Here is a 16,110-nt window from a genome sequence, read left to right as displayed (position 1 = left end):
TTGCTCCAGGTCTAGAAGACTTTCCTCTGCAAATAATTAAGCTTTGGTTTAACTAAAATAAAATAGACTGAGCCAATCTCAAGCCAGTATTCTACAACCCTATCAACAAATGCCTTCCTTATTCTGGCAACTTTTTGGCTGAACACATAATTTAGATTCTGTCTATGGTACCCTTATGTTTCCCCAAATAAGTTAGTCTTAAAAGGGTGTCAAATGAGGGGCTAGTGCACTTGTGATACTTACTGCCTAGGCTACCGAGCTCCAGCCAACTCACATGCCATCTGCCAGCTACACTATAGCACAGGTTCTGAGACATCATTGCTTCTCTGACCAAATTGATGTTCTGTTTTGTTTTTTAAAAGATAACACTTTTGAAATGTTCTGTTGGTGTCGACCAAAAGTGGTTTTTACATATGAGTTAGATTCCTTCAGCTATTTTAATACCTAGACCTAAACATCCAAATCCAATTTTCAGTTCCAAATATAAACTGACATCATCCCCTACTCCCCACCTGACCAGGTCAGAACTGTATATGGGGATTACTGTATAAAAAGCATATCTACCAAAATAGAGATGTTCACCCTCCTCCTTGAAGACCCAGGACCTTATCTTCTCATTATGTTGAAGATTCCTCTCTGACCCAATTCCTACCTATCAGCATCGCTTCATAAATGGGCAGGAGATATGCATTTAAATATAAATACATATTTAACAGTTTATACTGAGTACCAAATACTGACTTTTTCATCTGTGTTTTGACTTGGAACATTCCACATTATAAGATAAATACTTCCCAAAGTTCTTCTCACCAACCCCTGTGAATCAGGAATTGTGGGCAGCCACAGAAGGCAAATGTTTTAGAATAAAATCTTCCCAAATTTTCTCAAATGCCAGTCATGCACCATTTTAGATGTAGGAAGGACATGTACCATCCTAAAGAAGCACCACCATTCAGATACAGAGAGAGCCTCTCTGATTTAAAAATTTTCACTTCTGGGGATAAACCTGTACTTGTACTAAGCCTGCAAACTGATAATTCTATTAATTAAGACTGGATGGATGATTTTAGTCATGGACCATTAAGCCTTGCTTTACAACTAAATCCACAGTAAAATGTTAAATACATAGAGTTTTATTACTGCCATTTTTCACTGATGTCACAAGATTTCTCCACAAATATGGAAACTGAACAGAGTGAAGATGATCACAAAAAAGAAAATGAATAATTGAAGTTAGTAACTACTTGAAATAACTTATCCCAGTCATAAGCAAGATCTAGTTTACTGAGAACATTTTAAAGAAATAAAAGTAGGGAGACCCATTTCCTTAATAAAAATGTTTTTAGGCATTTAAAACCAGTCATCTTTGGTGTTTAAAGGGTGATTTTTATTTATTGGGTAGCTGACATCCCTTTAATAATAATTTTTTAAAAAGTTGGTGGGGGGGAAGGGAAGGAAAATTAACAGCAAATTACTCCAAAATGAAAAACAGAAATAAAGTGGATATCACTTTAAATGAGCGGAATAAAGTAACCAAATGGAGATTTTTGCTTCTCTTATCCTAAATGAAAAATAGATGATGAGCAAAGGGGCAGGGGAATGTGGAGAGTCAATTAACTTGCTTCATCCATCTCTTTCGGACCTTTAATTTGCCACTTCATGGTACTCTGTCTTCTTTCCATTGCTTTAATTATAGGTATTTCTGAATGACCATAATAGGGTGGTTGGGTGGGGGTAGGGGTGTGAGTAGGGGTAATGACGAAGGATTCTGTCACAAAGGAGAAAAAGGAGAACTGCAAGCAATAAAGGATCCAAGAATTGGAAAGCAACTTCAAACTCTGTCTCCCAGCTGCTATATTATAGGGTGGAAAGGCAAAGATTTACCAAATCTTGTTTGGTAAAATTGCCTTTTTTGTTGAAGAACTTATGAATTCTTCCCCCATTCTATTCAAATGCCATTTATTTTGCCCCTATGTTCTGATTCTTGGCTTTAGAATTTGTGTAATTAAACATTATTTCTGTTTTTAATTTTAGAGTAATTTGCTGTTAATTTTCCTTCCCTTCCCCCCGCCAACTTTTTAAAAAATTATTATTAAAGGGATGTCAGCTACCCAATAAATAAAAATCACCCTTTAAACACCAAAGATGACTGGTTTTAAATGCCTAAAAACATTTTTATTAAGGAAATGGGTCTCCCTACTTTTATTTCTTTAAAATGTTCTCAGTAAACTAGATCTTGCTTATGACTGGGATAAGTTATTTCAAGTAGTTACTAACTTCAATTATTCATTTTCTTTTTTGTGATCATCTTCACTCTGTTCAGTTTCCATATTTGTGGAGAAATCTTGTGACATCAGTGAAAAATGGCAGTACTATCCACTTGCAATAGGAACAGGAAGAGAACATGAGTTCTACCTGTAGTCGCTGGTATCTGAGAGTACCTCCTCTCCTCCAGGAGAGTCACTCTGGAATTTGGTTCTTATTTCAGTATTGTGGGGGATGAAAGAACTCATCTGGGAAACAAGGTCTCAGCTCCATCTGTTTTCCAGACAATGTCCAGAAACCAAGGTTTTGTACCCAAGTCCAGCTCACAACAAACCAAACTTGTAAAGTGACATAGATGCCATCCCACAGTGTTGCAGTGGCAGCCTGGCTTAAACTTTCATTCTTGGCACTGAGTTTGAGGGTTACAAAACAGTATCAGCCTACATTTCAGGTTGGGGCGATTTGAAGGAAATTAAAGGCCTTAAGGGAAAAAGAAAATCCAGGTTAACGATGAGGTCCTGCAGCAGGATTCAGGTGCAGACTGTTCTGTACAAGTGGCACCGTGCAGGAGGGGTGGGGGTTGTTCCCTTGAAGTCAAACAAAATATTCATATTTATGTCTTTTATAAGGGTTGGGAAGTTTCCACCCATTATATCCTCAACTAATCTTCCTAGCCCTTTACTCTTCTCTTCTCCTTCTGGGACACTGATAATTCTTATATTTGCACACTTCATTTTGTCCATCATTTCCCTGAGATCCAATTCAAATTTTTCCATCTTTTTTTGCCATTTGCTCTGTGGTGTGTTTGAAATCAGTTGTCTTGTCCATTAGTTCACTTGTTCTTTCTTCTGCCTCTTCAGATCTTCTGTTGTGTGTCTCTAGTACATTTTTTATTTGGTCTATGGCATCTTTAATTTCTGTAACATCTGCTATTTTTCTGTTTATTCTTTCAAATTCCTCTTAGCTCTTCTAATGGCTTCTTGATCTCCTTTATGTCATTATATAACTCTACTAAAAATCATCACATTGATTTTTAGTAGAGTTATGTGAATATCTTTGGTTTGTTGTTCCAAAGTCTGTGTCTCTTCCAATGTTTTAATTTGGTCATTAGGCTGGGCTACATCTGTCTTCATCTTGATATGCTTAGTGATCTATTGCCCTCAAGACATGTAAATATTTTGATAGGGTTACTTTGGAAGTTGATTTCCTTTAGTAGTCTTGAACTTTGTATTTGGGGGATGGGTGTGGAGTAGGATGCGGGGCGCGGGGAATGGAACAACAGTGTAGTGATGGGTTGCAAGACAGGTATAGGTCTGGGTCAGGGGTGTGGGACGCTGGGTTGTGGGGGTGTGGTGAGGGAGCCATGGGGGAAAGGTGCAGCTCAGGCAGGCCTTGGAGTGCAGTAGGATGCAGTGTGAGGGAACACAGAGGTAGGGCTTGGTGGGAGGCAGATGGGGGGCTATGTGGATGTACAGGGCTGGTGTGCAGGCTGAATATGGGTGGGTACATGGAGCACAGGGGTCATGGGTATTGGTGTGGGGTATGGGACACAGAGGTCAGGGCTCAGGGAGGGGAGGGCAGGTGTGTGTCCTTGTGCAGGGGGAGGGGTCTGGGGGCTGAGATGCAGACATGCAAGTGTGCAGGGGCAGGGCACGGGTTGCCAGGGTTGCAGGATGTAGGTGGGTAATGTTGGGTGCACGGGGCCTTGACATGGGTGCACAAGCATGTAGGGGGTGAGGGAGGGGTACACACATGTGCAGGCTGGGGTCTATGCAGCACAGGTGCACACATGAGCACCCACCAGGTGCAGGAGCAAGGTGCTTGCATGGGGGTGGGGGGGTGTATGTGTGCACCTGTGCAGGGCATGGGGGGTGAGGTTCAGGGGTCAAGAGGTCAGTGCATGGATGTGGCTGTGCTTGTGTGAAGATCTAGGAGCCAGGGCCCTGGTGTGTGAGCACAGAGCTGAGAGGCTTTGGGGCGGGGTTGTTCCTTCTTGGGCTGGGGGCAGGTGTGGCTCTGATGTGCAGGACAGCACTTGCCCAGAGCTGGGGGATGTCATGTTGGAGATGCATGCATGCGCGGGTCTAGTTGGGGTACAGATACTGATGTATGCATGTGTAGAGCTCAGGGGGTCGGGGCGGAGTTGCATGACTATATGGGCTGGGTGTGGGTGTGGCCCGTTTATGACCGAGCACCTGCTTGGTCACCAAATATATGAAAGAAGATGTCAGAATGAGGTATAGGTGATTTGTAGGTTCAAGTCTAAGCTACTCTGCATGTTCGGTGGGCCACTTTGGTTGGATCTAGTCTTGGTCATCAAGATAACTTTGTACTTTGGGGTGGGTTAGTTCTGGGCAGACCCAAGACCCTTCATTAGTAAACATTAGGGGCTGTCTTAGTGATCACAAGTCTCTAAAGTTGAACAATTGGATAAATGGGTGCAAATGAAAGTTAGTCGCAAGGTTTTTATAATCAAAGGGCACAAGATAAAGGTTATCAAAGATCGGTGGCTAGATCAGTGGCTAGATTACAGTGGCTAAAATGGATACAACTGAAGGTTAGTCACAAGTTTTTTACCATCATTATCAGAAGTCAAGATAACTAGATTTCAGTTCAGAGATTTCAAGTATTTCCCTCTGTCTATTCTAAAACACTTAGAAAGTAAAAAAGAAATATCTGTATTTTGATTTAATGACCATAATCATTTGTTAATTCCTAATTTCACAGTTACAACTGTTTATCAGCCTTTACAATCATTGCCTAGTTCTATTGTTTCATTAGGAGGTACAAAATGGTGGTAACTTAATTCCATCATTCCTTTTGTATCTATTAGCTGAAACTCTTCTGTAAAAAAAAATCTTCTGCCAACCAAGGTACATTTAGTTTATCAAAGAAAGGCATGATATTTACTAGTTTTCAGAATAATGGGTTGGTGTCTTAGCATTCCCCAAAGGTGGTCAGTGAGTTTTCATTTTAGTTTAATAGTGAACTAATGGATTTTAGCACCTGTGATGTTTAGTTCTTTGCAGTCATTATTTTTTCAATGCTCACATGGTCCCATATTTGGCAAGTTGTGAAACCTTTTCAAATTGAATCCTGTAGCCTTTTGTCAAAATCCCAGCAGTTCCTGATGTCTTCCTTACTATTTGGTATGACAAGCTGTTCAAGCTCAAATTGTATATTTCCTGCCCCAAATACAGAATCAGCAATTTATTTCCAAAACCTAGGTTATTTTTAGTAAGAAATGGTAAAGAAAACAGTCTGATTTCTATAAATGCTTTTTCTAGGCTTTTTCACACATACACAAACCCCATATATATGATACTATATCATATATATTAACATATGTAATCAATTCATATTGATATTTCCAATTCAAAATTAGGATTATAAAGATTTTACATAACTTTGATTTTGCATTCATGACTGTTTTATCTTGATTCCCAATAATAACTATTATTTGCTTTATCCTACAATGTATATAAATATGTACATAAGTATCAGAATAATGATACCAATATTATCACTAACAATATGATTACTGAGAATAGTTTAGGATTTCCACTTAAAATACTAGGGATATACAGTTAAATTATTGTTCTAAAGTCATCTGAAAAATTTTTTCGGGGTTAATCTGCCAACTTGATGCACAGGATCATTTCTTTTTTTTTATTCTAAAGGTTAAGAATCTGTTATTAAATCTAAAAAGAGGGAATGGGAAAGAAAATAAATGCTCCGAGAGGTTCTGTCAATGTAAAATGAAAATGATATATGAGAAAGCATAACATAAACCATAGGAACTAGAATGCTAAATAAGCATAATTTAAACCATAGGAACTATAGACATATAAAGTCCTGGTTATTGTGATTTTTATATAGCAAAGGCCATCTTATTCCCAATTAATGGAGGCTCTTGGTTTGGCCCCTTAGGTTTAATAGCCATGGGGACCTCTTGCCTGGTTGTTCATTCTGGCTATTTAAGCTCTCCAATCTCAGGTTGGTCATGTGAAAATGGGGATAAATAATAGTACCTACTTCAACTTTCTGTGAAAGTAAAAGAGATGATCCATGTATATAAAGTACTTAGCACAATGCTTGGCACAAATTACATACTTACTAGATTGCAAGAAGAACATAACTGCTGTTTTAGCATGCACTTTTGTTTGTGCCAGGCATGAACTAAGTACTTTCTATGAAATCTTCATAAAAGCCTTGAGTGTTAGCTTATTTTTATCTGCACTGTAGAGATGAGGAAATGAGGAGGCACAAAGGACAAATTCCTCTAAAGCCACACAGCTAATAGCTAGTAGAGAAAGAATTTAACAGTAAGTAGTATAGTTCCAGAAGTCATGCATAAATGAAGGTAAAAATACTTATTTCATAAGATTGTTATGAAAATTCAATGAAATCTTATATGTAACATGCCTGGTATGTAATATGTACTCAATAACCTTTATTATTATTATTTTTTTTACCATTATTAGTATTTTTTTCCTTCTTCCCTCTATCACTTCTATCAGGGAAACAGTGGGGGAGAATTCGAGTGTTTAGAAAATGGTGACTCAGCAGACTGAGCCAGTCACTATCATCAGCCTTCGGAGGTTGAGCCTGGCAGCCCCAGAGCCACAGCCAAAGGGTAAGATTATCACAGAAGTCTCCAGCACTCAAGTTGCTGCTTAATTTTTGCCCATGTGTTTACTAGTCTTTGTAATGATAATGATTTAGTTTTCCAACATCTTCCAAAAGTGAGCAATAACTGCCCAGACATTCCTTTCCCCTCAGAAGCTGTTCCTTTCATTTTTCTTTCTTTGGTAGAGCCAAAGACATTCACTGTGGAAGATGCAGTGGAGACTATTGGATTTGGACGTTTCCACATTGCCCTATTTCTGATCATGGGCAGCACTGGGGTGAGTGCTCTTTGGAGATCAGGTAATTCTTCAAAGCTAATGACACCGTTAGACACACAGAATCTATCACTGATCTCCAGGTGTTGGTTGTTCATTCAGAGGTGCAGGAGGGTGAAAGAGAGGAGGAATGCCATGAATTGGACAGTCCCAAAATGATTTTCATCCATCTTTGGCAGATGTTTGATTACGAGCAAATGACTATCTGTGCCACTTCTGTAAAGATAGTTTAAATTGAAGTATTGGGTAAAGAGGAGTAAACTCACAGTGTTGGACATAATGGTTCTTAAACATTTAATGCATGAGAATCAACTGGGCTGCCTCTTGTAATTACAGACTTCTAGATCACTTAAGAGACACCCTTAAGGTTTGCTATTTACCATCTGGGATTTTGAGGGAAAAAGAGTGATAGCTCAACACCAGGGTTTTCACAGTGGTAATAGACAAACTCAAAACCATTGGCCTGAGACAGTATTAAGAACCCCTCATTGAGATGCAAAAAGCCAGTGATTATGAGGCAATGGAAAATCTAGACCAAGTACTCAACATAACAAGGGTTCAGGTAGATGGGTAAGGATGCCTAACAGGGAGCCCAGCAATTAAACACTAGAGAACTCTGACCCTCTCCACTCCACTAAAAGTGTAGGAAGAAGAGAAATATGAGCTGGAAGTAGCACATGGGAACTTCTGTGGCATCTCTCAAAAGCATTGCACCAGCACAGAGAGAAAGACTAGTTGCCACCTAGTTCTACTCTGAGAATATTTCCTCATCTACAAAGTAAGGTCTCTTCTAGGCTCTAGATTAAGATTCTATATTTCAAGGGGCAAGTAGGTATCAGTGAGCAGGGTTTTACTATCAAGTCCTTCCATCTTCAACCCAAATATCTCCACTTCTATTTTGTATATTTAATTTTCTAGTATGGTTTGACCAAGTCTGTTTTTCTTTTTCTTGACCAAGTTGCCAGACTTTCTCCTCGCATGCTCCTACTGTTACTGGAAAAAGGCGGTAGACTCTTTTACCCGACACACTCAATAACCAATTCCTGAGACACCAACATTTCAAAGAGAGAAAGAGTTTTATTACTAGGTGCATAGAAGGAGAGCAGATGGCCTAGAGGCCCAAAATCTGTCTCCCGGAACTGATAATTCTGATAGTTCTGTTAGAGAAAAAGGTGGGCAGGTTTAGGATAATGAGCACAATTGCCCCAAATGATGTAATTAGAGGTGATCTAATTATTGAGCATGTATGGCTTGATTACATGCTTAGGAACAGAAAGTGTGTAAGAAAATGGCAGAGAAGTATAGATGACTTGCAGGTTAAAGTCTAAGCTACTGCGCATGTCAGGCAGGCCCACTTTGGTTAGATCCAGTCTTGGTTATCAAGATAACTTTAGATTTGTGGTGGATTAGTTCTGGGCTGACCCAAAACTCTTCATTAATAAATATTAGGGGCTGTGTCTAGCGGTTACAAGACTCTAAAGTTGAAAAACTGGATAACTGGATACAAATGAAGGTTAGTCACAAGGTTTTTACAATCCCAGGGGCAGAAGATAAGGACTATACCATCACTATCAGAGATGAAGGCAGCTGGATTACAATTTAGAGATTTCAGGAATTTCCTTCGTTCTACTCCAATATACCAGAAAGCAAAAAAGATTAATGATTCAATAATCACAATCATCCCTTAAATCCTGATTTCTCAGTTACACTACCTGTCTCCTCCCTTGTCCTGACTTCCTTGAAACTAATCTTCATTATCCTGTGCCTAAATTCTAGCATCTATTTCTTGTTATTCTTTCATTGAGTTTTTAACATCTAATTCTTCCTCTCCCTGGGAGATATACTTACCTCGTGATACATTGCAAGATAGGGATAGAGAAAGGTATTCAAATTTTGTATTGAAAGAAATATTTAGTAGCACATCTTACACTGTTTGCTCAACAGACATTCCTTCCTAACAAAAAGCTAATTATTTTGGATTTAATATGTTGCCTTTTTGTTTTCCATCTTTCATGAAATCTTGCCTCCCCATCCCAGCTTCTTGAGATCAGGGACTCTGTTAAAAACACATTTGCAAATAGCATGTCCAAAGATCTTCATGGTGATTATTATAGAACAACAAAGCTAGGTTTATGTGGATCCTGGTGGTTAGCTAGGTTCACCTACTTGTTAAATGACTGCCCTGTGCCTCCCAAACACCTTCACAGTATCTAAAATGCAAATGAATTGATCAGCGATATCACCAAGTGAATATATACCATAAACTTTGGAGGCCTTCTCAAGTCATTCAAATTATAAATGTTACATCTGTGAAAGTAAAATTCTATACTTTTTTTTTTTTTTTTTTACCTACCCATAGTGCTAGGTGGATACATAATATGTGTTACTTAAATGGGGGTGTGGTGGGGGGTGGGAAGAGATAGGAGTTTAAGGCTTGGAAGTATGACAAAGGCAGTCCTCAGAAGAGGTGATGACAAGCCAGCATTTAGACATGGCATTTCCCCCCAGGTTGCTGAGGCCATGGAGATCATGTTAATAGCTGTTGTGTCTCCTGTCATCCGTTGTGAATGGCAGCTGGAGAATTGGCAGGTGGCACTGGTGACCACAGTAAGTACCTGCTTCCTATGCTGTGAATGGCGCTGTTCCCCTTCCCCTCTCCCACAGAGCACAGAGTTGAAGGATACCTCCCCACTTGGTTCATTGACTTCCAAAGCTCATGAGTTTGCAGGTTGAAGCTGGCATTCAAAGCCTTTCTGCCCTTGACCCAGCCCTGTAGGGAATGTAACCCTGAAGTGTTTACTCTCTAGCTCCTAGCAAGAGCCCAGTAAAGAGATATGCAAATCAGGAAAAATGACCCTTGAGTCACAGATTTGAGTCAGAGGTTACGTCAGGTCATTAAGAAATTAGTTAGACCATAGCGACTTAATCACCAAATCATGTGTGTTGTACGTTCAACTTGATTGCGTTGTGACTGTCTCTAAAAGGGTTACAGCATTTATAAGCTTTGGTTTTTGCACAAGCTTTGACTCAAGGTTTACATTCCAGACAGTTTTAATAGTAAACATCTCAATGTTAGGAAGCCTTTATTTCTTTATTCTGAGTGGAAGGAAAACACGAAAGAAAAAACCTACCATTTATGGGAGAGAAGAGAATATAATAAAATTTAAATTCAATCTTATGTAATTGTCTACTTCAACTTTATTAATTCCCTAGCCTAGTTTAATCGAGTTCCAATTCAGTCTCCTTATTAATATAGTTATTTTACAACACGACACCTAATACATAAGTCTTTTAAGTCAAAGAGCTAGTTTCCTCTCTGCCCTTGACAGTTTGTGCACTGTTTCTTTTTATTTAAGTCTCATCAACAAGAGAGATATTAAAGCTATTCACCCTTTTCTTCTTGGAGGGAGTTTGATAATTTCTGGTTCCACAACAGAAACTGGATAATTTCTAGTGGCACTCAAATCAATATTCACCAACTAGTAGAATAAAAAAATTATTGAGTGGTTGACATAGTGGTTTACGATTTAAAGTGTTTTTCTAAGTATGACCATTGGAAAAAAGGAAGAGGAAGAAAATCCTGGCATCGACTACTAGCATTATTTCAGAAAATGGGCATGTTAATACCAACGATTAGGAAGAAAATTATCCCAGAATAAATCGAGCTCTTCACGTTTAGTAATTTTAGGTTTATGCAAAATATATCATATTGTCCTTATTTTTATCACTTTGCTGAGGAGTGATTTATTATGTTGCAACATTTACCCCAGGACTGGGATTTGGAAAGCCCTAGCTTTTTTCTCCCACCAATGTCTAACCTAGAAAGTACAGTGCATTGGGGAAAATCGTTGTATTTGGGATTCAAGAATACATATGATGTTTTGAAATTCTCTGTGTAATAAATGTGTTTGTCGTTCCTGGGATGAGAAAAGAAGGAAAAGGAAAAGAAAGCAAAGCAAGCGTTACCAGAAAAAATGCAATGGGTTTTCTGCTCGAAGCATTCCAATGACCAATTCCTGAGACAAAGGAGTTTCAAAGAGAGAAAAAATTTATTTCTAGCTGTGAAGCAGAACAGGTGGCCTATCAGCCCAAAAATCTGTCTCTCTGAACTTCAATAATTCTGATAGTTTTATAGTATTCAAAGGTGGGCAGGTTTTAGGATAATGAACAAAATGTTTCTGATGATGTAATTAGAGATGATCTAATTGTTGAGCATGTGCAGATTGATTCATATGATGATGGGCATAAGTTTTTGTTTTATAAGAGGTATTGGTGACTTATAGGTTAAAGTCTAAGCTCCTGCTCATGTCAGATGGGCCCATTTTAGTTAGATCCAGCTTCAATTATCAAGATAACTTTGGAATTGCGGTGGGTTAGTTCTGGGCTGACCCAAAGCCCTTCATTAATAAATATTAGGGGCTGTCTTTAATGATCACAAGCCCCCAAAGTAAAAAAAAAAAAAAAAGCAGATAAAATGGGTACAAGGGAGGGTCAGTCACAAGGTTTTTATAATCCAAAGGACACAAGATAAAGGCTATACAATCATTGTCGGGGATCAAGGCAGTTGGATTACAGTTTAAAGATTTCAGGTATTTCCCTCTGTCTACTCCAAAATACCAGAAACTAAAAGAGAATATCTATATAATGATATAGTGACTATGATCATTCTTTAATTTCTCAGTTACATAAGCAGCTGGAGAGAAACACAGTTTTTTTTTCATTGAAAAGGTATTAGAAATGCAGGCTGCCACATTTCTTTTGATTTTCCTGGAAGCATCAGTCAGGGATCTTACTGGACAGAAAGCAGTTTTGAAGCTTGGAACTGTTTGTAGGCAGCAAAATAAGTAGCCTAAAGGCATAGACATCAGCTAGCAACTCAGGCTGAGTTAAAATTCCTGGTATCATATCCTAGTCCTGGAATTTTATTTATCAGGGTAGGAGGCATCATTGCAAGAAAAAGTAAAAAGAAAGTAGGTTTATGTTAAGATTTATAATTATATTGCAGGGTTTTTTTAAAATAACTGATTGGTTTTTGTTTAGAGTTTGTTTACCTGTAATACCATAAAGGAAGATAGCTTCTAATGGCATCAACTCATGTGTGTGTAATAAAGCAGGGTTTGAGTGAATAAAGATATTTTTTAAGTTAGAATGGAAATTTACAATTATACATCTGAGTAGAGAAGAGATAAAACAATTATCTTGGCTCAAAGGGAAGGCAGTTACCTGCCCCTTGGACATCTGCTTCCATCTGATGGCAATGTCTCCAAGGAAACAGCCCTGTGCATAAACAAGAAGTGTAAGCATCAGTGTCTGAAGCCCTAAAATCATTAAACAGAAGTCAGGAGAGAGAGATTTGTGAACCCCATTCTTTTACTTCTACCCCTCATACATTTCCAACATACTTTTGGGTAAGATGAATGGTGCTTAAAACAGGAAATTCACACATTACAAAAACTGCTTAGAGAATAATTTTTCCTCTTGCTGCCACCTCCAGATGGTGTTTTTTGGCTATATGGTATTCAGCATCCTCTTTGGCCTCCTGGCTGACAGATATGGTCGCTGGAAGGTAGGTTGGCCCTTAAAGTATTATTTGGAATTTTCTTTTGTGTATTCTTTCATTACAAAATCACCATTGCTTCTCTTTGATGGATATTTCTCTATCAATACCCAAGATAGAATGTGGGGAAATTTTCTTCTCCAACATCTGAATTCCAGACTTGTCTCCTTGTTTTTTCATCTTTTCCAGAGGTACCTGTCCCCACATCTGATCCACTATAGTCCAGTTTGAAGTTGATACATGTGCGTAGTTAAAATATATTAGAATGTGGAAATTTGCAAGTATACATCTAAGCAACTACATATTTCTTAACTTTGGTATAGATTAGAAACTAAGTGGCTTGTTCAAAGTTACAGACCAGCTAGGATTAAACGTCAAGTCATAAACCTATGTGTTCTGATTACAAATCCAGATCTCTCATCTGTTCTTACCTGATTTCTGGTGGGGAAGACCTTTCTAAGTATAAACACAAAGAGAGAAATCCAAAGGAAAACATTAATAGAATTGGCTGTATTTTTAAAGTACCTTAAATATGTAAATATTAATAATAAATAATATTAATATTTAATAATATTGATAAATTTTAATATATTTAATCTATTAAGGTACTTTAAATAAGTCCTTATAAACTAATATGAAACACCATGTGGTATCCTCCAAGGACTCATTATATTTATCAAATCAATAGTAGCTAAAAGGAAAATAAAGCATGTGGCAGGGCTGCTGCAACCCACCAACATAACTTTCAAAACCTTAAAAAAGGGTTACCTTTATAAAAATAGCTTATAATTCCTTTATGAAAAGCACCTGGTAACTGACCTGGAACAGATACAAGTACAAGAGGGGAAAGACTCTCCAAATTCTGAGAGTCATCTCTGCACGGAAACTCTCCTGGTCAGCTGTTTACGTAACTGTAATGTACCCACGACACCAAGTGCTCCTGCTTTTCTTCTTGTAAGAGCCCTGGGAGAATAAACACGCTCAAGCATCAGTGGTGCCTGAGACTCATCTTTATGTGCGTCTGTACGGCTGGCCAAAGGGAAAACATTATCCTTGGGGACTCTGCCACCCAAAACCCAGAATATGACATACAAGTATCTCAAAAGAGAGAGAAAAAATAAGCATGAACAGGTACTTTATTAAGGAAGAAATATAAATGGCCAAGAAGCCTTGAAAGTGTTTAATTGCAATAATTATCAAAAGCAAAATTATCTTATAGCAGTCACATTTATTCCTGAACGTTAAATGTTATTTCTAGATTCTGAGATACTGTGCAATATGTGTATAACTTGGTATTTCCCTGGAATTTTGGGAACCTGTGTGACACTTAAGACTCAGAGTAGGAGTTCTGCAGCTCTGAAGGTCAGCATTGCCACGTACAACAACTGTTAAAGAAACCACAAGAGATATCAGGCTTCAATTGAGGATAAGAATGAAGCCGATCCGATTGGGACTAAGGTCAATCAGAATACAGGGTAAAGGGTGACAGTGTCTTTGTTTTATTCTTTACCAGGTTTTTCCAAAATTTCTACTGTAAACTTGTATTATAGGCAGAGAAAAAGCAAAAACTCTAAAAATCTTTCTCCACGTACTCATTCTAGCACGTTACTTTGTTGGGCTCCTAACATCCCTTGTAAGTAGGAAGGGCATGTTTTTGTGTTCTGATTTGCAAGTTCTGATTTATAGGTTCAGGTTCCTGCCATCAGTAAGGGTGGACTTAGTTGGACAGGTTGAAGAACGTTGTAAATTTGAAAGAACTGGGCTCAGACAAAAGATTGGGGTGGATTGAGTTGTTTAGCTGTGAGAGATCAGTGAGCTAGCTGTAGATTTTCTCCTCACAGAAGCAAGTATCTGGATGAAACTAAAAAAAAAAATTCTTCTCCTAATTATAGTTCTTATCATCATAATGTCATGGTCTGAAGACAACGATTTTTCTATCTTTGTTTTTCTGTTCCCATATAGATAATTGGTGTTAGGTTTTGCTTCCATTGAGGCAGGTTCCGTTAATAAGCCCTCTTTTGTTTCTTTAGGTTTTGCTCATCTCGTTCCTTTGGGGCGCCTACTTCTCCTTGCTGACTTCTTTCTCACCCTCGTACATCTGGTTTGTCTTCCTGCGGACCATGGTGGGCTGTGGTGTGTCTGGCCATGCACAAGGGTAAATCTTTTACTTAGAGGGCCCCATGAGGAAAAAAAATGTGCACACACAAATAACTCACACATGCACATACGCTGTGGTTCATGTTCTAATGCCATCTATAGTGAGCTGCAACTTTATAGATTTTCTTATGCTGAGTGTTTTTTGAGCTATCTGGTTCAAGGGAGGGCCGTTTATTCCACTAGTTGCTATTTGCTCACCAAAATGATATTTGATGGAAAGACTAGCAGAGTGCTAGATTGAGTGTATGTTAACTTTTTTCCCTAAAGCTAATCACAAATAAGGCTAAAGTGAATTTGCAAAGTAAAGTGCCGTATATTGGAATAGCTGTGATGCTGCTTCTCTTTCTTCTTCCCTTGGATAAATGTGCATTTTATTGTATACATGGTTGTGGGAGCTTCCCTTAGATTAAAAGGACCCCTCAAAGCGATGTCTCCTGGGTGCCTTGGAACAAGTTATCCTCAGGATATATCTTAAGAGATGTCAAGGCACCTAATTATTATTTTAATGTGTTAGGGGAAGAATTGTTCTTCCTTAAGGCATAAATTAAGCATCACTCTGAGCTTTGGGGCCTTAGAGGAATTTTAAAATGTCCCTTAGGAAACAACCCAATGAGTATGTTTAAGAAAGAAAAAAACAACAACTGGCTAATAACTGTAATCGAAAAGAGCACTTAGGACACTATTGGGATGTGATTCCATTTATTCCTCTATTCACAACATTAAAAGGTATTTAATTAGAAATCTGTGCTTTGATTGTCATCATTAATTGGGGAAACTATCCTCTCTTGGGTGCATTTTAGTTTCTTAAGTATTTTTTTTGAGAAAGGAATCAAACTTGACAAATGTTTCCATAGGTTTACATCACTGTGGCAATGAAAGTATAAACAGGGTCACAATTGTTTACGTTTGCTTTTTATTGTACTCTTATGTGGCTATTAGCTATAATGATAATATTTTGATGCATAATGAACTTCTGTGTTTTTTAATTCCTCATCCCTCAAGATAAGAAAAATTATGATTATTTTTAAAAATCCATTGTTTTGTCATATAAAAACAAAATTCTCATGACTTTTTTTTTCCTTCCTGTTTAGCCTAATCATAAAGACTGAATTCTTGCCTACAAAATACCGAGGTTATATGCTGCCCTTGTCTCAGGTAAGGTAAATAAGAATTAATTCTACTTTGTCTTCTGTACCAGGTAGACTAGGATGTACATGGGTTTTCATC

The 16,110-nt window shown here is 38.1% G+C and overlaps 1 protein-coding gene across 1 annotated transcript in view; it reads left to right on the top strand.

The window, feature by feature from the left end:
* Positions 1 to 6,819: 6,819 nt before the first annotated feature.
* Positions 6,820 to 16,110, top strand: part of SVOPL (SVOP like) — a 92,937-nt gene continuing 83,646 nt past the window's right edge. The window contains exons 1-6 of the mRNA XM_077144195.1: positions 6,820 to 6,901; positions 7,081 to 7,172; positions 9,678 to 9,776; positions 12,664 to 12,735; positions 14,757 to 14,881; positions 15,975 to 16,038. Coding sequence (XP_077000310.1) covers positions 6,820 to 6,901; positions 7,081 to 7,172; positions 9,678 to 9,776; positions 12,664 to 12,735; positions 14,757 to 14,881; positions 15,975 to 16,038 — 534 coding nt within the window. The remainder of the gene's footprint in view (positions 6,902 to 7,080; positions 7,173 to 9,677; positions 9,777 to 12,663; positions 12,736 to 14,756; positions 14,882 to 15,974; positions 16,039 to 16,110) is intronic.

Source organism: Tamandua tetradactyla, chromosome 1 (genome assembly GCF_023851605.1).
Source record: "Tamandua tetradactyla isolate mTamTet1 chromosome 1, mTamTet1.pri, whole genome shotgun sequence".
Lineage (NCBI taxonomy): Eukaryota > Metazoa > Chordata > Mammalia > Pilosa > Myrmecophagidae > Tamandua > Tamandua tetradactyla.
This window is presented reverse-complemented; position numbering and strand designations above follow the sequence as displayed.